General features: G+C 44.8%; 1 protein-coding gene across 2 annotated transcripts in view; it reads left to right on the forward strand.

The window, feature by feature from the left end:
* The window catches only part of Il17rd (interleukin 17 receptor D), a 68,627-nt gene that overhangs the window by 16,147 nt on the left and 24,541 nt on the right, over positions 1–27,939 (forward strand). For both annotated transcript variants that reach the window (XM_075988856.1, XM_075988857.1), the window contains exon 2: positions 27,123–27,180. In XM_075988856.1, the coding sequence (XP_075844971.1) occupies positions 27,123–27,180 (58 nt within the window). The remainder of the gene's footprint in view (positions 1–27,122; positions 27,181–27,939) is intronic.

Here is a 27,939-nt window from a genome sequence, read left to right on the forward strand (position 1 = left end):
CAGAGGATCTGTTGCTGATTACGGTACACTGCCGCATGCGCATGCTCCCTCTGCGATAACTGTGATCTGGATCATGCAGAGGTACAGAGGATGGTCTGCTGATTACGGTACACTGCCGCATGCGCATGCTCCCTCTGCCATAACTGTGATCCGGATCATGCAGAGGTGCAGAGGACGGGCTGCTGATTTTCCTCTGCTCCCTTTGCAGCAGTAGCATATTGGGGAAAACAGTACAGGCTATAGTTTTTAACTAAGTCTCCATCAGTCTGTTTTACCAGTAAAGACCAGTAAAGAGCCAGATGCAGGGAGTGCAAACTTGCCATCTCAGAGAGGCAGAGAAAGCACCCGTCTGCTTCCTTCATCTGAAACAAAAACTTCTCCAACCAGATATCCCCCCCCCCACCCTCTGTGTGTACTTCTTTTGTGTTTGTCTCTTTTTTTGTCAACTGGTGGCTTACTCCTCCTCTTGACCTGTGGTTGATTATATTTAATCCTATTTGCAATATTCAAGCAGAAACCATTTGGATTAAAGGTGTGTGCTAGGAGTGACCCATACCACAGCTAGAAGCAGGGTTTCCAATAAATAACACAATCTCGGGGGTCACAGTGTGATCCAATAGCCTGCTATAACATCAGGGTCCAAGGGACCCCCTGTAGTGAGTGTAGCCTGGGTGGGACTGCCCTGGGTACCTCCTAGATGGAGGAGAATGTAAAGGATTTCCATGGTTATGTCCTTTCCCCGTTGGGGAAATAGGTCAGCATTGGACACATAGCCTTCCTCTTGGCCTGTGTTCTGCAACTCTCTCTCCTCTACTCCTCCCTCGTCTCTCTAAAATTTATTCGTTTATTTATGTGTGTGTGTTTGCCTCTGAGTTTCTGTGCAGCTTGTGCATGCAGGAGCCCCCTAGAGGTTAGAAAAGGGTGTCAGTCTCTGGAACTGAAGTTATAGGTGGGTACTGGGAACCAAGCCTGGGTTCTCTGCAAAAGTGGCTAAGCGTTCTAAACCACTGAGCCATCTTTCCAGCCTCTTAAATCTGTTGACCTAGGCCATGTGTGGTGGCTTATCCCTTTAATCCCACCCAGCACTTGGGAGTTGGAGGTAGAGATTGGGGATCTATCTCTGAGTTCAGGGCCAGCCTGGCAATCGGGGCTACACAGAGAAACCCTGTGTCAAAAGAAATAAAAAATAAAAATAAAGCAAACCAGCCAAACAAACAACCACCAAACCCAAAACCCTACTGATCCATTTATGGTATCTTCCACTTATTTGTTTATTAATTCAGTCATTTATTCATTTTTATTTTAAATACATTTGTGTTTTTCCCTTTATATATGTCTGTGTGAGTGTGTCAGATCCCCTGGAACTGGAGTCACAGACAGTTCTGAGCTGCCATGTGGGTGCTGGGAATCAAGATTTGGTCCTGGAAGAGCAGTCAGTGCGTTTAATCAGTGAGCCATCTTTCCAGCCCCTTATGGTATATTCTTTAGGATTACAATTGCCCTAAAAGAGTGAGATTCAGAGTGTGGGCTTTTATTAGTATAATTCAAAGGATGGCAACAATCATGTTGCAGACAGAAAAGGTTCAGATGTTCATGAATAAATTTGCTCAATGGCCAACAAAATTACTTCCTTAACCATGGGTTTAACTAAGGAGGTTTTTGTTAATCTAAAAACCTAAAAGGTTACCTTTAAAATTAGTGGAATCTGGCCCACACCTTTAATCCCAGCACTCTAGAGGCAGAGGCAGAGGGAAGCATCTCTATGAGTTCAAGGCCAGCATGGTCCATGTAGAGAGTTCCAGAATAGCTAGGGCTCCATAGAGAAACCTTTCATCAAAACAAACCTCAGCCACCTACCTGGACCTGTGGCTCGGTTGGTAGAGATCACTTTCCTAGCCAGAACAGAGACCCGAGTGTGACCCCACATACTTGGAAGCAGGCTTGGCACAGGATGTGGGTTTTACTCTATATTCTCTGCCTGCGCATCCCATCCTCCAACTCATGGTAATCCTCCTGTCTCGGTCTTCCAACAGGGGTTACAGGTGTGAACCACTGCCTAGCTGGCTTCCTTGGTATATTTTCCTCAAAGTATAATTACGGGTCCAAAGATTTGTCTCTTGTGATACGTCTGACAGCCTGCCCTGTCTGATGACTCAACCCATTTGATGGAAAGACCGTGTTCTGGTAAAAGTACAGGCTTAGCCCACAGATCCTAGCTCTACAGATTGCCACCATATATCACGACCAAGTCAACTGTGACCTGAGTGAGGTTTCCTCCTCTCTCACTCGCTCGGTTTCATTCTATGCAGCCCAGGCCTGGACTAGCTTAGACTAGCCTTACAGGCCGGCCACCCTGCTTTACCTTTCAAAGTGCGGGACTGCAAGTGTGAGCAGTTATGCCCAGCGACCCAAACTTTCTGGGGGAAAACACAAAATTTATTACATAGGAAAATTCGACTCCCTGAGTCTGTTTATCTGTAAAATGGGTTAATCAAAGCTCATACCCCAGGGTCCTGAGACCTGAGTGAGAAACTCATTAACATAATTAGCGGTGCACCTGGCCACTTAGCAACTGCTTCATGATTGGGCATCCTTCCTCTTCATGTGCTGCTTTTATACATAGTAAAAACATTGGCGTTTATGATAATTATTTTTGCTTCTTTTTGTTTGTGTGTGTGTGTGTGTTTTTTCTTCTATTTTTGGTTTTTCAAGACAGGGTTTTTCTGTGTATCCCTGACTGTCCTAGAACTTGCTCTGTAGACCATGCTGTCCTTGAACTCAGATCACTTGCCTCTGCCTCCTAAGTGCTGGGATTGAAGGTGTGCACCATCATGGCTGGAAATAAGAGCTTTAAAATAAATAACATTACTAACTAGGCATGGTGGCCTATGTCTATATCTCAGTTCTCATAGGGCAGAGGCTGGAGGATGACTGCAAATTCCAAGCCAGGTAGAAACCTTGTCTGCGGGCTGGAGAGATGGCTCAGAGGTTAAGAGCAGTGCCTGCTCTTCCAAAGGTCCTGAGTTCAATTCCCAGCAACCACATGGTGGCACACAACCATCTGTAATGAGGTCTGGTGCCCTCTTCTGGCCAGCAGGCATACACACAGACACAACATTGTATACATTATAAATAAATAAATATTAAAAAAAAAAGAAACCTTGTCTGCAAAGATAAAGACAGAAGATCCTAACTAGTCAAACAAACAAAACCCCCAAATAAAAACAACTAAAAAAATAAAATAAGGGCTGGAGAGATGGCTCAGTGGTTAAGAGCATTCATTGCCTGTTCTTCCAAAGGTCCTGAGTTCAATTCCCAGCAACCACATGGTGGCTCACAACCATCTGTAATGGGGGTCTGGTGCCCTCTTCTGGCCTGCAGGCATACACACAGACAGAATATTGTATACATAATAAATAAATAAATATTAAAAAAAATAAAATAAAATAAAAGTAGTCTTCCTGACTAAACAGCAAATTAAAAGAAAATTTGAATCTTTAAGTATTAGGGTCAGGTTTCTATTTGGACCACTAATTTGGCCCCTCTCATCTCTGGATTTTTAATGTTGACACTGTGAATGATGGATAAAGCCATTCAGTTTTCTGGGGCGTTTGCTTTTAGGGCCCAATCAGTCATGGAACCCAATGACACCGCCTCTCCCCGGCCCCTTAAACTCTGAATCACATCACGGTGTTGACAGCCCAGGAGTCCCGGCCCTTTCTGGTCAGGTTGAAGGGATTTGGAGTGTTGTGGAAGGGGATGGAGGGGCAGTAGAAAGGCAGCGGTAGATCCAAGCTGGCTAGATAATCCACGGTGGTGATCGCAGAACTGAATGGTGTTCCCTTGTTTGTTTTCCCCTTCCCGTTTACACCAAGCTGTCTTCTTACTGGGAAAGCTAAAACAGACACACACGGCCACACGCAAGTACACCTGTCCACACATGGCTTCCTTACCTGTTGGAAACAACGAGTCCTTCCCCAAATCCCAATATTAAGTGGGCAGAGTATAGTGGTTATGGTGAAGGGAATGGAAAAAACCCAACAGAGCCCCCACCTAATCATCCGCAGTGTTTGCTCCTTTCCCTTGTTTAGATGTCCTGTACATTTCCCCTGGGTTAGGAACCCACACTTAAGAGATTGTCCCCATGCCATGGCTGAGCTGTATTGCTTTCATGAGTCCCTTGGGAATATCCCTGCACAGGCTAAGAATGCTTATGAAAGAATCTTGTAGCATTAACCTCTCTTCTCCACAGTCTCAGGCTGAAGCTCCCAGTGATCAGATCAGGATTCCCGTACACCAAAGGGTGGTAAGGAGGGGACCAGACAGAGGGGAGAGGAAAAGTGGAGGTGCTTTTGAATAAGACAAAGTGAAGGCTTGCAGTAATAAATAAACTCTCAAGATGGACAGATTCAGAGGAGTCTGACACAGGCCATGGGAGGAAATGGTGGCAACCGTTAATCAAGAGAAGTGACAAGAAGGCCAGCCTCACCCGATAACAGAGCCTAGAGACAAGGCTGGTTTGCTGGAGAGCCTTGTCTGCAGGGGTCGTGCCCTCTGGAAGCGCTGAGCTTAGGCAGGCGTGATGACAGGATGTCCTGGAGAGGAACTGGTTGGTGGGTTTCAGGCACGACTTCACCTGCATCAATAGCATAGCCAAGCAGTTCTTTAGTTCTCTGCAAAAAGGCACAAGATAAGCTTGGAGCGTGCAGCTTGCCCCTCAGAATAGCTTCAGCTCAGATGCTGCTTGATCCCAAATGCCTACCCTGAGCCTTTCCCCAGAAGCCCCTCTTCTGTGACTTATGGCTTGTAATCCCCTCAACCAGAAAGCATTCCAGTGCTTCTCCTACCAGACGGCTAAGAGGGAAGGAAAGGTCCCAGTCATTGTGAGGAGCGCTGGGGCTGGTTAACACTTGGGACGCTTTGGCAGAATGCTTTTGGTCTGGGTGAGGACATCTGAGTGGTGAAGTTGTTTTTACTCTTTGGTTCTTTGCAGGGCCTGCCACTCAGCTCCCAAATAATCACTCATGGAGGCTTATTCTTATGAATGCTTGGCCTTAGCTTGCCTTGTTTCTAGTCAGCTTTTCTTAAATTATCCCGTCTACTTTTTGCCTCTGGTCTTTTTTCTTTCTCTATTCCATATGCCTTTCTTTACTTCTTACTCTGTGGCTTGCTGTGTAGCTGGGTGGCTGGCCCCTTTCTTGCTCCTTCATCTCTTCTTCCCGGATTTCTCCTCCTCTGTGCCCGCCAGCCCCACCTGTCCTTTCTCTTGCCTTGCTATTGGCTGCTCAGCTCTTTATTAGACCCATCAGGTATTTCAGGCAGGCAAAGTAACACAGCTTCACAGAGTTAAACAAGTGCAACATAAAAGAATGCAACCGATCTTTGCATCATTAAACAAATGTAACACATCTTCAACTAATATTCCACAAAAGAATGGTCTTCCTGTCTGTGAGAACCGGAAAAGGCGAACAGTGGCAGGTATCATTTCCCTATTTCCCCGTACCTCCCACCCCAGTAGGTTCAGATTCAAGAGGTATGACTTGTAGCTCTGTGTTCTGGCTTGGAAACACGAAGCTGTGCCCCCTGGCCTAGTCTTCTTTCAGGTGACAACAAGGTATTTGTTTCATTTGAATATCATTGCATTGGGCTTAAGGCCACCCTTAGATACTTTCCCAGGCTAGACCCTGTACATCTTGGGTGTTCTGTGTGGATCAGGGCTGAGTTAATGCGGAATACCTTTAGGACTTTAGTTTAAGGGGATTATGTGGGAATTGTGTTCTCAGCCACATGTAAAGCATGGATCTGAATGCTGCCTAGATCCCTGGGAAGCATTCTCCCTGCACCCTCCCTGCTCTGGGGAAGGACTGAGATTGTCCCTCCTGGAGATGGCACCCCTCTAACGTAGGAAGCAGGAGGAAGGTACCTCTGGCTCTGCTGCCTCTGATCTATGTCAACCTTTTTGCACTGGGTCCTGATGAGGACGATTAGCCTTGGTCAAGACTGTCCAGTCAGAGTGGAGGTAAATAGTTACCTTCTGGTACTAAGGCAGTTCTGATCGTCTGCAGATGAAACACCTCAGTGAGGATTCCTCCCCTGCGCCTTCCGTGTAAGGTGGCGGAAGGAAGGAAGCAGTGGCTGACAGGGAGTTAAACAAACTTGAAGGTAGGTCACATTTTTGACATACCATTTCCCTCTGCTGAACGAGCAGCTGCTCTACACTTTGAGAGGGGCTTAGCTGTTGCTATAAACTTGGGTTTGTGATAATGTAAACTATTATTAAGATTATCTTTTTATTCATAATATATGTCTGACTCTGTTTGCCTTATTTATGCTCTGTTTAAAAGCCCCGTTTACCTTTAGTACCGAAGCCAGCATCACCTCTTTGAAATGGGAGACAGCTTTAGAATAGATTGTTTATACCTTCCTGGTTAAAAAGGGAGAGAAACCATTACATTGAGGAAGCTTCAGCCCTTAATGGCGCCTCCGTGTTAAAGCGGGGCCTTTGTGCTGACAGAGCACTTCCGTGTGTTCCTGAGTCTGCCTGAGTCCTGCTCCCCATGTCACTATCATCTGGTAGAAACATTTGCCACTAAAGACATTATGAAAGGAAGTGAGAGAAGCTACCCGCACCCTGGCTGGTGGCGCAGTGTTGCCAGGCCTGGCCTCTCTGTGCCCAGACGGGAGGAATGCTGGGTGAGTTCTGCCTCAGGTGCTCTTGCCTCATTTGTCAGCGGAGAGCTGGTTAGTGTGTGAGCCAAGAAAATCTAATAACTATTTCAGTTTTTAATAAAATGTCCTCCCGCCCTTTGTTCCTCCCTCCGCTCCTCACCAGAAGAGGAGAACAGACTGCAGTTTTAAGCACATCTGGACACTGTTTTTGTAGAACTTACCCAGAATTCCCAGAAGGGATGTATTGGCTCCCATTTTCCCAAGCAGAACACTGAAGCGATTTCTTTGTTTGTAAGTCCTGTGCTTGCACGTTCTGATGAGATGATGGCTTGAGAGCCCCGAGTCAGGACCAAACACTGCCCATTATGAGTCTTTGAGGCTGAAAGTCTATGGTCGGGCTTCCCCCCTTGCATGGTAGGAGCAAGGGTTCTATGAGCTCCCTTTGGAAGTGACTTTTTTCTGATTTCTATGGTTATTGGAGGTAAGGCCATAGGGCAGGACACTCACAGACTTGACACTCTCTCCCTTGAAGCCCCCTTTGTGAACACTGTCGATAGAATCATGTGAGACTGTTACATATCTGAGAACTGGCTTGCAGTGGGAGATGGAGTCTTCTAGAAGCTTATCATTGTTAAGAAAGAGCTATGAAAGCATAGTTGAGCCCACCCCCCACCCCCATCAGTATTAGTATATCAGGATGCTGAGAGAATTATAAGAGACATTTGGAGACATGTAGCTTTTTTGTTTGTTTGCTTTTTTGTTTTTTTGTTTTCCTCCTGAGACAGGGTTTCTCTGTAACTTTAGAACCTATCCTAGAACTAGCTCTTGTAGACCAGGCTGGCCTCTGCCTACCTCTGCCTTCTGCGTGCTGGGATTAAAGGTGTGCGCCACCACCTCCTGGCGACTTTTTTTTTTAATACCCTCAAAAATTATGTTTCAGGAGTTGTACTTAGGAGAATTATCATAGTAATGTGTTTAGAGAGTCATAGCTCTGTGTTACCTGACAAAATTTAGTTAGCGACAGTAACTGTTGGGGTATTTATTGCTGGTTCTGGGTCCCTGCAATGAGCTCTAGAGGGGGAATCTTCTGCAGATCTCAGAGATGGACCACATTTCGGGGATGACCACTCTTCCATTTCCCCTCCACATTTTGGCTGTGCTGTCAAGGTTGATCCATTAAACCTCGTCAGTGCAGTATCCGTGCATTTATTATTTATTTTTAATGATGCGGAATATAACAGAAGAGTGTTCAAAGCATGATTAATAGTTTTGTTGGTGCCCCTTGCAAAAATTCTTTATTTTTATGATGGAAATTCAGTTTATTAACTTTGATTCATATTGAGAATTTCCTAGTTTGAGCTTGTATTTGTCTTTGGATTCTGAAAAATAGTTGTATTTTGCTTCAGTTGTTTTAATTTTTCAGATCACTTGATTTTGGTAGTATTTGGGCAAAAGATGATCTTGTTCAACTGTGACATGGTATTCATGTAAGCCCAGCTTTCAGGAAACTGAGATAGTATTGCTGCAAGTTCATGGGCAGCCTGGGCTCCACGGCAAGACTGAGGGGTGGGGCGGGGCTTAGTTCAGAACTAGTAGGTGTTGGCTGCTTCTACATTTTCTGGATAGTTTTGTTTAAAAAAAATCTCAAGTTGACTGTTTATGCAGTGAGCAGATCTTGGGGAGCATTGTGTCTGCTCTGGGTTTCTGTGCTCACCTCATCGTGGACATTGGATGTTCTGTTGCTGGGTTTGTGAGCTTCTGAGGGCAGCTGCACAGAGCAGCCAGCTAGTGAGCCAGCAGTGTTTCTAGTCCGTTGTTCCCGTGCCAGTGGCATGTGTTTGTGTCTCTGTGTGTGTGTGCAAGCATGCACACCTGTGTGTCTGTGTGTTTGTGTCTGTGTGTGTCTGTGTGTGTGTGCAAGCATGCACACCTGTGTGTCTGTGTGTTTGTGTCTCTGTGTGTGTGTGCAAGCATGCGCACCTGTGTGTCTGTGTGTTTGTGTCTCTGTGTGTGTACGCATGTCTATGTTTTCTGAAATGAATTGTGAAGTCTGGAGGCAGGAGTTGTGTTTGTACTTATTTTCACTTGGAATGACCTTCTACAAAAGCGTACTTCAAGTTCTTGAGACATCTGGCTGATGGATGCCTGGGCCTTTGCTGTGGTCTGTTGAGTGACGAGTAGGAGAGGTTGAGCTGACGTGATAGCATTTACCCTGGGTCAGTGTTAAAGGTGCCGGCCATTCTTTCCTGCCATGCCCAGGCTACATGTCTTGGCTCTAATCACAAAATGAACTCACTGTTTTCTGTCCCCGGTTCTGACCCTCTGGGAAGAGTGGGAAGCGTAGGTTTCCACAAGCCGTAATCTGATTACGTGAAGGCGGGAGGACGTTGTCAGCCTGTTTCCTGGATTTGACAGTTTCCCTTTTAATTTTACACAGTCCTCTCTTCACATGAGACCAGTCACCTAATCATAAAATCCCTTAAATTTATGTAATTTTAAAAGAAACATATAGGATAAATTATAGTAATTTGGTTACCGTTCAGAGCGGCACTCAGGACACCCACACCAGAAAATGACAGAATTGCAGGGAGGCTTGATGCCCGGGAATGGCATTGCTTCTTCCACTCCTGGGAGCATTTATCTAAATGTAAAAGCATTCAGGGTGTCAATACTTCATTTTCATACCTTTTTTTTTTTTTTGGTCTTCTTGGACTGACTGGCTGTTAGGGAAATTAAAACAAAATAGTTCATGTGTCAGCCCGTGACTCCGCTTCCAATGGATACCGTGTACTTTAGAGCAGGGGTGGGCCTGGCTTAGCTACTTCTTAATAATGGTGCCTTCCTTTCATAGAAAATATTGATGAATGCTTAGAGCTGACTGGACCTTAAAAAGAATCTGGTCCAGTGGTCCTAATTCTCATCTTTTTAGGTTATTTTTGTTACTTTTCTAAGTATTGAGTAACCTAGACAGGAGGAGAAATAGCAGACAGGGACTGTCCATCCCAAAGCCCTGGGTCTGCCGTACCTCTGGGGATTTCCTCTTCAGCATTGGTGAGAGGCAGTGATTTTGTATCTCAAGAGCAGGGCTGCTCATCTGACCGTGGCCTCACTTTGATCCAGCTGCCCGCTCTTGTTTGGAAAGGACTTTCAGAGAAGACTTTGCACTGCTTTTCATCCTTTTTGACAGGTTCCTACTTCACACTAACTTTGTGACAAAAAGGTTACAGGCTTCTAATTTATCTCTGCTGTGTGCTTTGATTTTTTGTAAACCTGTTCTGTGGGAAGTCTGTGTTAAGGAGACAGATGCATGGATAAGCCAAACAGTTAAGTGTGCGTGTGTGCGTGCGTGCGTGTGTGTGTGGTTGCGTGTGTGTGTGTGTGTGTGTGTGGTTGCCTGCCTCTGCCCTGTAGACTAACATCAATGCTGGGACCACCCCATGGGGGAAGAATCGACCTCTGCTTGCAGTTCCTTCTGTGTTGCCTGCCTTGGCACTTGCTTTCCTGTCTGCAGCAGTCTGCTCTGGATGTCTTGAGAGGAATTGTGGGGAAAGCTTGATGTCTGGGAATGGCATTGCTTCTTCCACTCCTGGGAGCATTTATCTAAATGTAAAAGCATTCAGGGTGTCAATACTTCATTTTCATACTTCTTTTTTTTTTGGTCTTCTCAGAAGGACTGATTGGCTGTTAGGGAAATTAAAACAAAAGTTACTTAACAAACACAGTTATTTCCTGACCTGACTATCCTACAGTGATTTAATTGATGTGTCATTGTGTGTGTGGTTGTATGTGTGTGATTTAATGGGAATTCCATGTGGCATCACTGGGAACTTAGGAAGAAAAGTTTCTAGATTCACCGCTTGTAGTTTCAGGGCAGACTGCTGGCTTCTGTCCAAGAGCCCGGGAGACTCAAGTTGAGGGACTCATTAGTGTTTGAGTTTATCCTTCCGATTGCATCCTATTTTAAAGTCAGTTGATAGACAGTCAAAATCAGAACCAGTGGTAAATTCATTTAGACTCTGAAATTTGTAACACCGGTTGAGGTACAGTTCTGAGGGACCTGGCATCCCGTGGTGCTTGCCGCTCTGTGCCTGCGCTTTGACATTTGCCACTGCTGGCGTAAGAGTCAGTAGAGTTTGTACAGAATGAAATTTTGGAGTTTCAGGTTATCCCCAATAATGGTACTTAGGCACATATTTAAAAATATATCCAAAACCTAGCCCAGTTTATAGGTCAACCCCCAAAAACATTCTCTTATAAAGACAGTTTAGCAAGACTGAGAAAAATCAGCTGTTTTCTCCATCTCTGGATACTATGGATATTTCCCTCCATTTCCTCGATTAAAAAATTAAAAAAGGAATAGGAAATGGTTACATTGTGGTTGATTTTTAAACTTGATTTCAGTGAAATTAAGTGGATTTAGACATGACTTGACAACAGTGATTGAAAAGCCACAGAGGGCTGGGTAGTGGTGGCACACACCTTTAATCCCAGCACTCAGGAGGCAGAGGCGGGCTAATCTCTGTGAGTTGGAGGCCAACCTGGTCTACAGAGTTCCAGAACAGTAAGGGTTACACAGAGAAACCCTGTCTCAAACAAACAAACAAACAAACAAACAAACAAAGCCATAGAATATGGTGCTTACCCCCATGAAACAACAGAAACAGTTGTTTTTGATACTGTTGCTTTGTACACATCAACCATTGGCATCTTGGACAAAGTGTTCAATTACTGAGTTGAAACAAACAGGACTTTAGAAGTTTAACAGCTGCCTTAATCAAGAGTCCTACTAGCAAAACTTCGATGATTTGCCCTTCCATTTGAATCTTGTTAGTAAAGTAAAATCACGGTTTCAATCAGTAGACATGGTTGTTGTTAAGCTATTAGGAGGAACTGGAATCTCCGGCAGATGTGGGGCTGGGTGCACACCACAGCTATTTATCTCAAAGACATCCATTCCCCCAAATAAAAAGCCAAAACTTTCTGTTAGGAGGACAGAGAGGATTGTAATGATGGAGAGATAGTTGGATTACAGACATTTAGTAACTTACATTCCATTTTGAGATCAAGCCAGTGTTTTTTTCTTAGAGCCTGGGGCTATTACACAAACTCTGTACTGCCTTGCTTCTTGAGACCATCTTGCATCTCAGTCTCTAGCACATATAGATGGAGTGTCCTTGTGCTGTTTTTAACAGGGCTCTGGCTGCTTGCTGAGCAATGTCACCTTTGCTCAGCCCTTGTCCCTTGCAGGAACTAGGCAAGCGCATGTTTCCAGTAGAAAGGCTTTAAGAAACTAAGATTTGAAGGTCCCTTGGAGACTGCAGGCTTACTCTCTTAGCTTGGAGACTTCCCTATTCCCACTTCTCTCCAGTGAGGCGGATTCCCCCAGCAGGGGCAGAGGTTGAAGGGAGGGAGGGCTCTGGGAGGAGAGCCTAGTTCGCAAGCTTGTTAACATTTGAGAGTCTTTGACAAAGGAAGTCTAATGCCTTGCCCAGGTCAGCCGGCATTTGCACCCCCCTCCCCCCAGGCCCTGTTGTACACAGGAAGTCAGACACTAATGATGTTAGTGAGGGTTCAAAGGCGCCCAGCCGGGGAAAGGCCTAATTGCTGTGTCCGGCTCCCAGGAGGCCTGCCTCCAGCTGGAGGGGGCTGGGCAGGATGCTCTAAGTGTTAACACCTGGAGCCAGAGAGGCTGACTTCCTGGTTCTTTTGGGGGGTGGGCCGGGGCATGTGGAGAGACTCCTGCTCTCACAGACTCAGATTCTCAGGGGCACATTTTAGGAAGTGGTATCTGAGAGATTAGATGCAAACGGTTCCATCTGGAGGCCAGGTTTTTAGTGTCACCCAGGAACACGAGGTGGTGAACTGGGAGGCCGAGACCATCCAGACTGAATTTTGCTTTGCTTTACAACTGGCCGATTTCTTCCCCTTGCAACAAATCTACTGGGAAAGGCCAGATCTTGCAGCGGCAGACTCATATTGGAAGGATTGCTTTAGTTTTTGTGGGAAATTATAGTTAGAATTGGGGGGGGGGGGAGAGGAGATGCTCACAGAGTAAGAGACGAAGTTTTGAGCCAGCTGAGATCCCAGGAAGTGGGGCTTCTGGAAGGATGACAGATGAAGGGAACATTGCCAGCATGCAGTTGTGACTTCACCATCTATGGACGTAGGTGCACGTGGGGTTTAGGAAACACCCTAGAGAGGACAGTTGGAAGTTTGCATTCCAGGAGTGGACACACCCAGGTAGATGCCTGGTTTCAAGTAGGTTCTCTGGATTCTTTCTGTCTAATCATGGCTTTGGATCTGGGGCTTCTGGGAGACCTAAAGTAGTACTTGGAACCCACTGAAGTCGTTAAGCATTTCTGTGGGAGACTGTAGTGTTACAGAACCCATCCCCTTAACTACACCAGAGTTCTTAATAACCAGAAGTGTTAACCCTGAAGGGATATGATTAGGGCTGTCATCTAGAGTCTAATTCTGGATCTTCTGGGCCCAGTGGCAGGCAATCTGAACACAGGTTGAGTCATTTGGCCCTTTGTAGGTTGGGAATAAGAGAGCTCGTGCCTTTCCTAAATAAATGGTGTGGGGCTGGAGAAAGCTATAGATTTTGAAAAGGAATATAATGTTAGCTTGTTGCTTTCCACTCATATGTTAGGGTTTTTCGGTCATGGACAATCATGGAGACAGACTTAATCACCTTGCAAAGGCTGTCAGTCTCTTTGTTTTCTAACAACCTATAATGTTTCAGTTAGCACCAATATCTAAGAGAGCCGGGCTGCCTTCCACCCTTTCCAAATCCGAGAAACCTTTGGAGGAAGCTTGTGTGGGGACATGCTAGGGACCTGCATAGAAGGAGGAGGCCAGGTTCCCATGGCAACATCACAGTCTCCCATTTCTCAGGCATTTGTGCCGTAAAAGCGGAATTCCAGATGTGACAGTTTTGGAGACCCCTCCTGCCTTCAGAAAAAGTGTTTGAAGTGGGTACCGCTAGGCACCCTGCTCCCTGTGTGGTCCTAAGGCTTTTATTACTAGCTAGGTTTGGAGCTGAACATTTCCTCTCGGCTTGAGCATAACAGCCGTGTTTACAGCTTTAAGTTTCCACCATTGTCTAATCACTGTTTTGCCCTCTTGGAAGAGACTTTCTTGAGCTTCTAGAGTGAAGCTTTGTTCCTTTCACAGTAAGCGAGAATGAGCTACTAGCTGATTTGCTGGGTGGGTGTTTCAGTGGCTGGTCCTTTGCTGTTTCTCTGTACCTGGTGTTTACAGAAACTGGTTAATCTTTTGTCTCTATCTGTGTCTGCCTTCCTAGCTACAGATAGCCTGCCTTTTACCTTGAAGATGTCGGCTGTCTTAACATGAGGTTCTCATTTCATTGGGGAAATGGTGTAAAGCAGAGGAAAGGGTCCAGCCCAGGTCCCAGAGGCATGGTTTATAGCCTGCCTTTGATGTTTTCAGATCTGGAAAGACACAGCAATCTGTGTGTGTTATCAGCCGCAGAACACACAACTCAAATCCTTAGCAAAGTTACTGGAGAAAGGAACTCCAAAGGCTTTTTAAAAACCAGCTAGGTAACGGAGCATTGTTCTGGTTCTTAAAAATTCTTAATTTTTATTTATGTGTATGTTTGTGTGTGTTTATGCACACATGTATACAAGTGCCCACAGAGGCCAGAAGAGGGCATTGGATCCCCTAGAGCAAAGACCCCTAGACCCAGCTCTTTACCACCAGGTCATCATTCCAGCTTCTTTTTTATTATTATTATTTTTTGTTTATCTGAGACAGGATCTCTCTTTGTAGCTCTGGCTGGCTCTGAACTCGCGGCAGACCTCTGCAGTCTCCCAAGTCCTGTGGTTATAGTGGTGAACCACCATCCTGGCCTTCCACTCTGTTTTTAAAGCGCAGGAGAAGGGCAGCTTGTGTGTGTCTCTGTTACCTGTCTGTGTGTGCTCACGCACGCATGTATGTGCTGGCACCTCTGGACTTTAACTATACAAGTGCAGCATCCGAGCAGTAATAAAGTCCTGAAGTGAGCAAGGAATCTTTAAACATAAGCCCCACAGGGGCTAACGGTGCTTAGATGGGAGTCGTCCGAGGATCACCTGGGTAAACGCCCTGACACTGTTATCTTCAGGGGAAGCCGGCTGATAAGATGGACAAATGATAACTGGCTTGTGTTGGTTCCGTGCTAGAGCTCAGGAATAATTGTCCCTTCAGCGCTCCTTTGGGGAGCGTGAAATTGAGAACATGTGTGTTTTGATCAGCGGCATGTCGGGGATGAATCTTGATTACGGCTTTGGCCTGGTGTGCAGACCACGCTTTGGACTGGTGATTTCCTACCTCCCCACACAAATCTCTTTAATTAACTCAAGATCTCCAGGCCTTTGGGGACTGATGTAGTAATTGCTAGTGGGAACCCCTTGGTTCTCCCTTAGAACTGTGTGTTCCTTCTGGCCATCCGAGATCTTGCCTCCCCAAGCCAGACTGATGGCATCCTTTATCTCTGAAACTGGTTGTACCTATGGAAGGCGAGAATAGCTCCTAGGAGTGTGGAGAGAATGTATTCATCCAGGCGTGGGCTGGTGTCTGATTCATTTTCCTTGTGTTTTGGACTTAGCAGCATTCTCCTTAGCTTACGTCACCTGGGGCTTCTCTGCCTTCGCTGGTTTTTTTTAGTTAAAGGTTTGCACTGAAGTGAGTAGGATCTGGCTTTGTTTATAAAGCCATCTGAACTAGTGCAGCCAATGACCCACTCTGTGGGTGCGCACCCCCCTCTGGTGGTGGCCATTTGTACATTTCTGGCCTCACAGTTTGGTCTCATTGCTCTGGAAACCCACGGCGGAGATGATGCTAGGGGCAGTAAAAAGCAGGAGTCGGCCTTAGTTTTCAGTAGGTACTGCTAGGTGTGCCTGTTTATGCTGGGCTCCAACTCGCCCAGAACAGGATTCCAGAGGTGGCAGGCAAAGATACTGACCAGTAAATAAAGGAATATGTTCTGCTGATCCTCATGATGGGGACTCTGTCTCTGAAAAATGCACAGGTTGCCGTGGAAAAGAGTCAAAGGTCAACACCCCCCCCCCAAAAAAAGGAAAAAACACAGAAAACCAACAACAAAACTCCTATGTCATATCTTTCTCAAATTCCTGGGCTTGGCACACAGTCAGCCCTTGATAGATAGGTTCCCCCCGCCAAATAAATAAGCACATGACTAAGCCAAAAAATACATACACAGACCTCAGTTGGTGTTCCATGGTGATTTATGGACCGTTCACAGGGCTGGCCAACAGCTTTGTAAACTGTTCCGTAGGAAACAGTCCTGGGTTTTAGCTACTACCCCATTTTGATATTTAATGAGCTGAGAATTAAAGATACTTTTTTGTTGTGTGTTATTCAAAACCCATAAATGTTGATGCTGTGGCCTCGGGGTGCTGCATTCTTTCTTAATTAACCACCCCCACTTCGCTCTAACGGTAGCTTTTAATTTGTTCCAAAGGGAACGGAGAAGCCAGGCCCAGTGCCTGCAGCTCTCCTGTGAAGTTTCCTTTGGTTGGTGCACCATCATAGGAGCAGGGCGGAAGCAGCGAATGAGAGCTTGGTGAAGAAACTGTCCCCAAGAAGGAGGGAGCAGGGAGCTAATTTCTCAGTGTTCTAAAGGAATAAAATTCAAGATGCTAAAATTCCATGTCATGATCTAGCCACATGCCAGGAAGCCAAGGCCTGAACATAAATGGTGGCATGGGGCAGGGGCCCTCCCCAACATGGTGCTACCATGGCCAGTTTCTTTTCTTTTTAAAAGCACGTCCTTCACAGCTTGGGTGAGTCTGTGAGGTGCCCACCCATTGTAATCTCAACACTGGATGGGGCCACAGAGGCAGGAGATCAGCCAGGCAGCCTCCCATTTCCTGTCTCCCTCATGCATCTCTGTCTCTTAAGGCAGGCGTCTTCTCAGGAACCTTTGCGTGGGCGTTTCTGAGCTGTGTGTCTGTCGCAGTGCTGAACACACTTACTGTGTGTCTCAAGAGTCCCACACTGGTCCTTCCCAAGGCCTTTTGTCATGTGCTCTGTAGCTCAGGGGAGTTCAGAAACCTGCCCAAGGTCACACAGTGATTGGAGTCACATCGGACTTTGACTGGAGTTCGTATCTAATGGACCTAAACTCCAGTCTCTTAACTCCAGACAAGCCCCAGGTAAGCCTACCGGAGCCCATCCTTAGGAGAGCAGGATCCTAGGCCCAGCTCTCAGGCAGGGGTCAGTGTTTCCTGTCTGCAACCAGGTGATTAGCTGTGGGCACAGGAGGTGCAACCAGACTGCATTGGCACATGCTGTGTGTGTTACATTGAGATTCCGTTCATCTGCACTGCACTTGAAACATGCATGTGTCATATTAGACAAATGCCTAACTATTTAACATATCAAGGTGGACTTGACTGCCAGGTTTTCCCAGCATCCCTCAGTCGCTACCTGTTAAAGGTTTGGCTGGCGTACCCCGTCTCTTACCCTGAGCTCTCCAGTCTAGGGCTCCGGTTACCCCTCCTCCAGCTACTCTTCCCTATGTAACCCAGCCATTTTGGTTAAGTGACCTTTTTGCTCCCCTTTACTCTCCTGGCTGCCCCCCCTCCTCACAGGCCAGGCTCAGGGTCAGGTTCACTTCCGACTCTCACAGATGTCCCTGGCTCTGGCTGTGCGCCCTCTCCCACCGTGCTTAGGAACATTCATGTCCTTCCTCTTTTGGTTCTGTTTCTTTCATTCAGCGTGTTGTTCATTAGCTTTCTGTTGCTGCTCTGAAAATTACCTTGAACTTCATGGCATGAGATAACACAAATTTCTCATCCTGTAGTTCTGGAGGTCAGAATTATGAACGAGTCTCATCTACTGAAGTCAAAGTGTTGGCAGCACTGGCTCCTCCTGGATGCTGCATTCCTTGCCTGGCCCAACCTCTAGAGACAGCGCACATTCTTTGGCCCAGTAGCTCCTTCTGTCTAGTCAAGTATGTCAGTGATCTCCAGTCAGCCAGTCTCCCTCCCTGTCTCCCCTCCACCATCTCATCTCCTTTTCTCTGGTACCAACCCTTCTTTCTTCCAAGAATCTTCACAGTGGCCCACCAGGATCACTCAGAACATTGTCCCCATTTCAGCATCCTTGAACCTAATTGTATTTTTTATTGATATTTATTGAGCTCTACATTTTTCTCTGCTCTCCTCCCTGCCTCTCCCCTCCTTCCTTCAACCCTCCCCCAAGGTCGCCATGCTCCTAATTTACTAAGGAGATCTTGTCTTTTTCTACTTCCCATGTAGATTAGATCTATGTAAGTCTCTCTAGGTGTCCTCATTGTTGTCTAAGTTCTCTGGGATTGTGGTTTTGTAGACTGGCTTTCTTTGCTTTATGTTTAAAAACCACCTATGAGTGAGTACATGTGATAATTGTCTTTCTGGGTCTGGGTTACCTTACTCCAAATAATGTTTTCTAGTTCCACCCATTTTCCTGCAAAATTCAAGCTGTCATTATTTTTTCTGCTATGTAGTACTCCATTGTGTAAATGTACCACATTTTCCTTATCCATTCTTTGGTCAAGGGGTATTTAGGTTGTTTCCAGGTTCTGGCTATGACAAACAAAACTGCTATGAACATAGTTGAGCACATGTCCTTGTGGCATGATTGAGCATCCTTTGGTTATATACCCCAAAGTGGTATTATTGGATGTGTAGGAAGGTTGTTTCCTAATTTTCTGAAAAATCGCCACACTGACATCCAAAAGGGTTGTACCAGCTTGCATCCCCACCAGCAATGCAGAAGTGTTCCCTTTTCCCCACAACCTCTCCAGCATAAGTTGTCGTCAGTGTTTTTGAACTTGGCCATTCTTACGGGTGTAAGATGGAATCTCAGAGTTGTTTTGATTTGCATTTCTCTGATGACTAAGGGTGTTGAACATTTCCTTAAGTGTCTTTCAGCCATTTTAGATTCTTCTGTTGAGAGTTCTGTGTTTAGGTCTGTACTCCATTTTTTTTTTAAATTGGATTATGTGTTCTTTTGGTGACCAGTTTCTTGAGTTCTTTGTATATTTTGGAGCTCAGACCTCTGTCTGATGTGGGATTAGTGTAGGCTGTCGTTTTGTCTTGTTGACCGTGTCCTTTGCTTTACAGAAGCTTTTCAGTTTCAGGAGGTCCCATTTATTAATTGTTTCTCTCAGTGTCTGTGCTGCTGGGGTTATATTTAGGAAGTGGTCTCCTGTGCCAATGCATTCAAGTGTATTTCCCACTTTCTCTTCTATAAGGTTCAGTGTGGCTGGCTTTATGTTGATGTCTTTGATCCATTTGCACTTGAGTTTTGTGCATGGTGATAGATATGAGTCTGTTTTCATTCTTCTACATGTTAATATCCAGTTATGCCAGCACCACTTTTTTCCATTTTATATTTTTTGCTTCTTTGTCAAAAATCAGGTGTTCGAAGATGTGCTGATTGATATCTGGGTTCTATTGGTCCTCCTGTCTGTTCTGCCAATATCAGGCTGTTCTCAGTACTATAACTCTGTAGTAGAGTTTGGAGTCAGGAATTGTGATGCCTCCAGAAGTTCTTTTATTGTACAGGATTGTTTTGGCTATCCTGGGTTTTTTGCTTTTCCATATGAAATTGAGTACCATTCTTTTGAGGTCTGTGAAGAATTTTGCTGGGCATTGTGTTGAATCTGTAGATTGCTTTTGGTAAGACCTAATTGTATTTATATAGTCTCTTCTGTTATATGTAGAATAAGTCACAGGTTCTAGGCCATGGATGTGGGCATCCTTAAAGGAGACTTTCATTTCTGTCTGCCATGAAATAGAACAGAAACAGCTGTTTTGTGAGCTAGCCAGGCACAGTGTTTCTAAGGTGGTTCCTGCGGACTGGGGAGCAGTTAAAAACGTTTTTGGGCCTGAGTAAAGTGGAGCATCTACTGCTCACATGCTGAGAAACTTACCAGATCAGTCAAGGACTTGAGAGGACAAAAGGTCTTTACAGTGAGATAAGAACTGGTACCCAGGGGGGTAGGTGTCTTTTATTTCTGAGCTCCATGGTTAGACTTGGATAGTTCCAGGACTTCGGAGCTCCACTTGTCTGTGGAATTAAAATCTCCACTTCACATTTACAATCACAGAAGTGCCGTACTGGTGAAACTGCACATCTGTGGTGACTTTGCGCCTCCTCAGTGAGCACACAGCCATGTGAGGTGTGGGGAACACGATGTGGTGAGGACCAGACTAGATAAGTCGGCCATCCTATGGATGAGCAAGACCTGGGTGATGGGAAGAAGAGGGAATTCTGCACGTGCAGGAGTACCCGAGTGGACCTGCAGTGTTTTATGGGGTTGGGGAGAGGAGGTAGTGATTTTTTCATTTGTATTTTAATAAATAAAGCTTGCCCGAAGAACAGAATGCAAAACAGCCACACTAGTCAGCTGTACAGGCCAGGCAGTGGTGGTGCACACCTCTAATCCCAGCACTAGAGAGGAATATAAGGTGGGATGACACAGGAACTCAGTCTCTTTCAGTCTGAAGATTTTGTGAAGGCAAGAGCTCTCTAGTGGCTGGTTGCTTTGCTTTTCTGAGCCTTAGGTTGAACCCCTGTATCTGTCTCTGGTTCTTGTTAATCATGCTACATTTGGTACCTGATGTTTGAGCGTAAAAATTCACAAAAAAACATTTTCCTGTCGCTCTTAAGCCACTGGCACAGCTCAGACTTAGCTAGGCTTTCTTTTCTTTTTTCCCCAAGCCTCTGAGGGAGTTTGGGATTTTTCTCTTGTAGCCTCTGTGTAATAGTCTCCAGCTGCCACCCAATCTCTGGAAGCCCCTGGGATCTGATGTAGGAGGGTCTTCTATCTATCTGTTGCTTTCATTGGTTGATTAATAAAGAAAACTGCTTGGCCTGATAGGTCAGAACATAGGTAGGTGGGGAAGACAGAACAGAATTGTGGGAGGAAGAAAGCAGAGTCAAGCAGATGCTCCTCCTACCCAAGACAGACGGTGGTTAGACTCATGCCGGTAAGCCACAGTCAAGTGGCAATCACATTAATAGAAATGGGTTAATCAAGATGTGAGAGTTAGCCAGTAAGAGACTAGAGCTAATGGGCCAGGCAGTGTTTAAATGAATATAATTTGTGTGTTGTTATTTCCGGGGCTAAGCTAGCCATGCGGGAGCCGGGTGGGACGAAAAGCAGGCCTACTCCCCTATTACTACAGGGCCTCAAATGCCACAGGACCGGCTGGTCTGTTTTCAGGCAATGCCCCCTTCCACCACACATGCTTTTCTCGCAAAATTCCTTGTGGGGTTTTTCAGACAACCATCCGTCTGTCCATCTGTCTGTCTCTCTCTTGCTCTCTCTCCACCATGGGTTGTAGGCTCTCCCTGAACCTTCTAAGGCTGCTGCCAAACTAGGTAGCTGCCTTGAAATCCAGTCAGGCTTCTACTGTTTTATGTTCCACATCTTCATCAACATCATCGGTATATTTGGTAAGACAATTGGGAAGCTTTTTTTCAGATTTAATATTTGTTTGTGTTTTTCAAGACAGGGTGTCTCTGTACACCTTTGGGGCTGCCTATCCTGGAACTCACTCTGCAGACCAGGCTGGCCTACAAGGCAGGCAGTTATAAAAGGATCAAATCGAACTCTAAAGGATATGTTAAATAAACAGAAAGGGATGATAAATACCCCCAGAAATAGTTTGCATAACGCTTTATTAACTTTAAATTTTAAAAATGCTAATGAGAAAGGAACAGCAGCTGCAGAGAGACATTGGATAGTTAGAAAAAACTACAGAATTAAATCAGTCAATATACTTTAAAGATGTACTGACCTCAGAATGGAAACCAGGACATGTGTTATGTTGGGGATGGGGTTTTGCTTTTGTTTCCACAGGAGAAGAAAAGCTATGAATACCATGAAAATTGTTAAAGGTTCGATTTGAACAAGAGACACCTCTTAATTAGAAGAGATGATAGTTCGTTAAGCACCGTGGCCGTTTAAAATAAATCTAATTTCTTTAAAAAAAAAATATTTATTTATTTATTTATTTATTTATTTATTTATTTATTTAACCTGTATGCCTGCACACACGCACCAGAAGAGGGCACCAGATCTCATTATAGATGGTTATGTGGTTGTTGGGAATTGAACTCAGGACCTCTGTAAGAGCAGCCAGTGCACCTAACCTCTGAGCCATCTCTCCATTTAACCTATAAATCTAACATGCTTTTCATTTGATCAGATATAACTTGCAAAGAGAGAATCTCTTCAAAATTAGAGTTGGGAAGAGTTTTGCTTCTGTCTTTTCAGGAGAATAAAGGTATCCAGCTAAGGAAAATGAAGACTACAAAACAAATTATACATCTAAAGAAAAAGGGCAAATTATCCAGAAAAAAAAGTCTCAAGCAAAAGAGTGAATTAGCCTATTGGTATACTATATTTCCAGCAGGATAAAATTTGTTCTGCTGTTTTCCACAGACATATACTGCAAATGGTCACTTTGTAGTCCCAGTCCAGTTAAAGATTAAAGCTGGCTTTGGAATTTGAGAGTGACTCTCTCCTTCTCTAAACCCAAGCATGCTTGTTAAAGTGAAATCCAAAATCTCTGTCTCATGTCAGAAAAGTCACCTGATATGGGACAGAAGACATACAAATATTAAGGACTATTTTGTTGCTACTAATCTCGTAATCTTCTGGTTTTATATTGACTTTTTAACAGGTTTTCTTAGGGTATAAGATTTATAAGATATATATAGTTTAAACTTTTTGCCATAATGTTAATGGTCATAGAGAGTTCTAACTAATTCTACAAAAAGGTTTCATCTACCTTACTGTACATGATTTCAGGTTTGAGTACTATCAGTTTTCTGCAGTGAACCATGAGCACACCTAATATAACAGCCTTTGAAGTCTCCAAAAGGAGGGTGAGGCCCCACAGTGATGATTCCTCCAGGACCATGATAACACCACTAAGCTGAAAAACACCACCTAAAGATTGGTTTTTTAGTACAAACTACTCAGAACAATGTTGAGGTGGCTAGTTTAGATGATCCGATGCAGTCTAACTACTTTAAACAAGCCCTGCACTTTCCCCTTGCACAGAGACTGGATAACAAATAATACCTCTCCCAGTATTTAACAATTAACCCCAATTTTTCTTTTCAGGATCCCCTAAAGATACTGTCATTCCCTAGAGAGCAGGAAATAAATTTTAAGAATACTATGCCCACATTTCCAAGAGGTGGGATGTGTGGGTTTTGGTTGCTCAGTGGTTTATGGATATTTGTCTTTGTTTAGGGGGGGTTAGTTACCAGTTGTTATTGGTTATAGCCAGGAGGAAAGTTGAACAAAGGAGATTAGACTCAGAGTTCTTGTTTTGAAAAGAGAAAAGGGGGATATGGATATGATATGATAAAAGGGTAAAATCTATTTTGAAAAGAAAAAAGGGAGGATATAGATACGATAAGATAAAAAGGTAGATTATTGAATCTACTAGTTTTAAATGTTTTACATTGGGTTGGACTTTTGTATATTGTATACAAATTTTGTATAGTTATACAAATTTGAGATTAATTTTTAAAAAAACATTATACATACGTTTCTAATCTTATTCAAGGTATTGTACCTATATAGCTCATTTAACAATGTAATGCAAATTTCTAGTCCTTGAAAATTATTTTTACCAATTGTTTAGAATACTAACGAAATGCAGGTTAGTAGTTAATCACCTATTACAATCAATCTTGTCACTTTAGGTATGTTTTCAATGTGAAACAGATGTATTTTAGATATACGGGTCGCATTCAAACACTTCAGAGATCTACAGAATATGGCATTTAAGAAGTTTTAATAAAATTGGTTCTTTTTCCTTTTTTTATGACAATGAGATGTCTACTCTTGGCAGTACCAATCCACTTTAGAGAAGATAATAGGCTTTGAAGAAACTCCACATGGAGTTTACTGTCTTTGTGGCAAAAGCATGTCACTGGGCAAGCCTCACCTGCTAACGGTATGCTGTCCTAGTTGGACAAGCAGGACACAACAGAGAGTGACTGCTGAACACTGTCAAGATAAGGCGGGACAGCCTTCAGAATGTCCTGCTTCCTAGGAAAGTATCCTGTCTGATATTGTAGACCTGTAGGCCAAAGATGGATGTCCCAGCATTGCTGAGAAACTTCAGGTGACTGTTCAGGGAGCCAGCTGTTTCTGTCATTTCTCACATCTTTTGGAAGTCACTTGCTTGCAGTTCCTACTTTTTCAGTCAATATTAGTTCCTTCTTGGGTTTCAGAGGGAGTTGAAGGCTTGATAGTTATAGTTTTCCTGATGCAGAATGCAAGTTTTAATAGAAAGTAAATTAGGTAACCTCACCAAGATAGGATAACTAATGGAGTATTTTCTCTGAATTTGTCCAGTGCAAATGGACTAGGCACTGTTGATGTATTTATTGCCTGTATATATTGTATATAGTTATTGTATTTACTGTATATAGCTTTTCTTAGTTATAGCCTTTTTTCATTTTTAGACAAAAAAGGGAAACATGGTATTTTATTTGTTTTTTAATAACTCTTGCCTAATGAACAGAACACAAAACAGCCTCACTAGTCAGCCATAGAAGCTGAGTGGTGCTGCACACTTTTAACTCCAGCACCTGAGAGACGTATAAGGTGTGATGGACAGGAACTTGCTCTCTTTCAGTCCTAAGATTTCAAAGCTTTCTAGTGTTTGTTTGTTTTTTTTTTTTTTTTAATCTTCAGGTTGAACCTCAGTATCTGCCTCTGGGTTTTTTATTAATCGTGCTACGGGGGAATGTGCTGGGTAACTAGGCAGGTAAGGGCCACTCCAGGAATGGTGTAAACTGGTAGTGAGCCAGTGAAGGACTGGGCGCATGGGAGTAGATGATGGCGGACATCTCTGCAGCTCACCTTTATGGCCAGAGCCTCTTGAAGTCATGATTTGGGTTTGATTTGTTGCTAGATACTCTTCTGGGGCCTTAGGACAAGTTAGAATTATCAGTGGGTAATTAGGTGGGCACCTCACACAAGTCTCAATGCCCTGATCCAGCTCACCTAAGCCTCCTTGGACAGCTTCTCATGTATCAGAAATCTTGTTTCGATGTTCACAGAACAACACAGACAGCTCATTGTTTTGGGTTCCTTTTTATCAGGCATTAGCCATTGCAACCACCAATAAATGTTTGTTACAAACGTACCTCAATAGAAATTCAGGGGGAAAAAAGAGAGAGGGGAGCAGTTAAAGAGGAAAAGGCACACAAGTTTCACAAAGTCACACAGGCAGATAGGTTACTAGTTAGAGTCTCTTGGCACCTGCTCTTAAATGGGATGTTTTCCTTGTTGAAAAGTGGATCTGTGGTCTTCTTCAAACCCATCTCAGAAGGAAGTTGTTTTGCACATTCCTTAAAACAAACGAAAGGGGGCTGGAGAGCTGGTTCAGTGTGTAAGAGCACTGGTTGCTCTTCCAAAGGTCCTGTTTCAATTCCCAGCAACCACTTGGTGGTTCACAACCATCTGTAATGTGATCTGGTGCCCTTTCCTGGCCTGCAGGCATACATGCAGGCAGAACACTGCATACATAAAACAACAAAACCAAACCAAACCATTCAGATAGTTGAGACTCAACCCCAGTGGAGGGGAGTGGTGTCCCTTGGTTGTCAGGTAAAACCACTGATCTTGGCCTTCCTGGTTTTCTTTTTCTGATGCCGCTGTTTTCCTCAGCATTATGATTAGTTGCTAGCCTCTCCATTTGTGCGTCTTCCGTACTGTTGTACACTCTGACCCTACCCCTTATTCATCCCTATTTAGGTGCTGTCTTGCAGAAGCACCCTACATTTCTCTGCCGCCGCTGGCGCTTTTACTTCAGCCACACAGGCTTTGTCATCTAAAGGGGAGTGCTTGGTGGGCCAAGGATTTGTAGTTAGTTCGTATCTAGTTACTCTTCTCTGAAAGCATGAGCACCAGGTGTCTTCATGAAGTGGGTTTGTGACTGTTGTACCTTCTATGGCACCTAAAATTATGCCCGGCTCATCCTGGACTGCAAGCTTATGCCCTTGGTCCGTGTAAGGGAGGAGGGGTGTGGTTGGCAGTTTTAAAGGCTTGTGGGAATCGGATTTGCCCTCTTCCTGGTTGTAGCTTGGGTCTGTGCCTTCTGGAAGTCAGGCCGCTTCTGTCTGTACAGACCGTGTGCTAAGGAGTGATAAGTGCTTTTAATATTTCCCAAGTTTCCTGCCCTGCAATGAGTTCTGCAGTCTCACCATATGCAAAGAAGGGTTGGAAAAGGAAGCTGGATAAAGAAGGGGGCCGGGAAGAGGAGCCTCAGGGACTGTTGGGTACACCTCGTTGACTTAGGTTTTGTGTTGTTGCTTGCTTATCCCTCACTTTGGTGTCCGTGTGCCCGCCCGCCTCGTTCTGCACAGCTGTGGTTTTCTGTGTGTATTTGAGCTCAGGGATACGGTTTCAGTGGCCATGCCTGGCTTCAGGAGAAGCAGCGTGAACATGCCTGGAACATGTGGAAGTGATGGCGGTGTGGCCTGCACTCCTGGGCCCCATCAGGAGTGTTCACATTGGGTCTCAGCCTGACACTTGTCCGTTAAACACCAGGCTGCTAGCACGTGGTTTCCCCCTACATCCTCCTTGTTAAGTGGAAACTTCAGCCGTGTGGTTAAAATAGTTTCCCATCATCTAGCACTTCAGAATCAACTTATTTTGGAGAATTCCCCAATTAATACCGAATGGCAGATTATTAAGGAAATATAAACAGAGTCGGTAGACCTGGCCGGCTGACCCAGAGCAGCCTTTTTGTAGGAGGAGCAGCTTTGGGCTTAGGAAGAAGCAGGGTCAATGGGAGCATCTGGAGCTCCCTCTATGGCTGCTGTATTTAGAGTGGCAAGCCTGGTGGAGTTGTTACCCTACTACTAAGGCTGCAGATGGCTAATGGCCACATCACCAAGAGTTAAGAGTTTGAAGTTTTAAAGTTTGCTTCTTTTATGACCAACCCTGTGTATTCCCAGCATAGATATGGAGACAGTGAAGAATTGTCTCATTAAAAGTAATGGCTTATTCCCATATTCATTTCCAGTCTTGGAATGAGAACTGGTTTCCGTAGACTTGAAGAATTGCCTATCTGTCTTGCCTTACTAGAGCTGTCTGCTAGCCGAGTTTTATAACCAATCAGGGTCCAATTGGAAGGGCTCCATCTGGCAGCCCTGGTCTCTAGCCTAATTTTACTGCTAATGAATTACCTAACCCCTAAGCATGGACCAGTCTGTTTCTGTTGTCTTAGAGTGCCCACGATCCCTAGCTGGTAGGGATCCCTTGGACTGGAGGGTGTTTGGAGTGGGGGGTGGGTAGGTCATGGAACAGTGCGAGGAGGAGCTCATCTATAGGACTGGCATGACCCTGGGCCTCTGCAGTTGGCTTCACTCTGCATCATGTTCTCGTTTTCCCACAGGGAGTGGGGCTGGCCAGCCGAAGCAGCGGGCTGTACAACATCACCTTCAGATATGACAGTAAGTAACTGGCCTGACCGCAGAGAAGAAGTCAGGCCATTTCGTTCAGAAATCCAGAGTTCGCACACTCGTGCTTCATCATGGATACCGCAGATCCTGGGATTAGTTTTCTGAACCTGTTTGGGTTTGTCAACAGTTACAGCAGCTCAGCTTCTGTTTAGCCCCTGAAGTATTTGGGAGCTTGAACAACAAACAGGTCAAGTGTCTTCCATGCTTTTCAGAAAGTTCTCCTGTGAAGACTTGCCCTTAGGACACAGCCTTGTCTTTAAGAACAAATGCAGATGTCAGTAGGTCCCTACCAGGGAATGGAGTGAATTTACCCAAGTGTAGGCCTGGAGGCAAGGATGGAACCCGGCAAACTGGGCAGCCTCTCTGGTCTGAAGGAGCCACTGGTTTCTTAATTCCAACTCATTGTGGTCTTGTAGAATTCCCACTGGGTGTAGCCAGATGTGGTTCCTAAGACTAGCCAGAAGTTCTAAGAAGTTTTCGACTTTGTACAATATGGATGTTGAATTAGTTGTCACCCCAGGTCTATTCTGTGGTTCCCTTCTGTACTCAGGGAGCAGCATTATTTTGAGAGTATATCTCTTTCCTTTTTTCCACGTTCATGTGTGTTGTCAGATTCCGGTGCAAGCCCTGACCGTAAATTATTTCTCTCCCAGACCCCAACATAAACATCTCTCTCTGGACCGGCGTGGAGGCTCGGGAATAAAGGCATGACTCACATGGTTTCATCCGGAGGGAGATTCTCACAGATCC

This window comes from Microtus pennsylvanicus, chromosome 10, assembly GCF_037038515.1.
Source record: "Microtus pennsylvanicus isolate mMicPen1 chromosome 10, mMicPen1.hap1, whole genome shotgun sequence".
In the NCBI taxonomy this organism is placed as follows: domain Eukaryota; kingdom Metazoa; phylum Chordata; class Mammalia; order Rodentia; family Cricetidae; genus Microtus; species Microtus pennsylvanicus.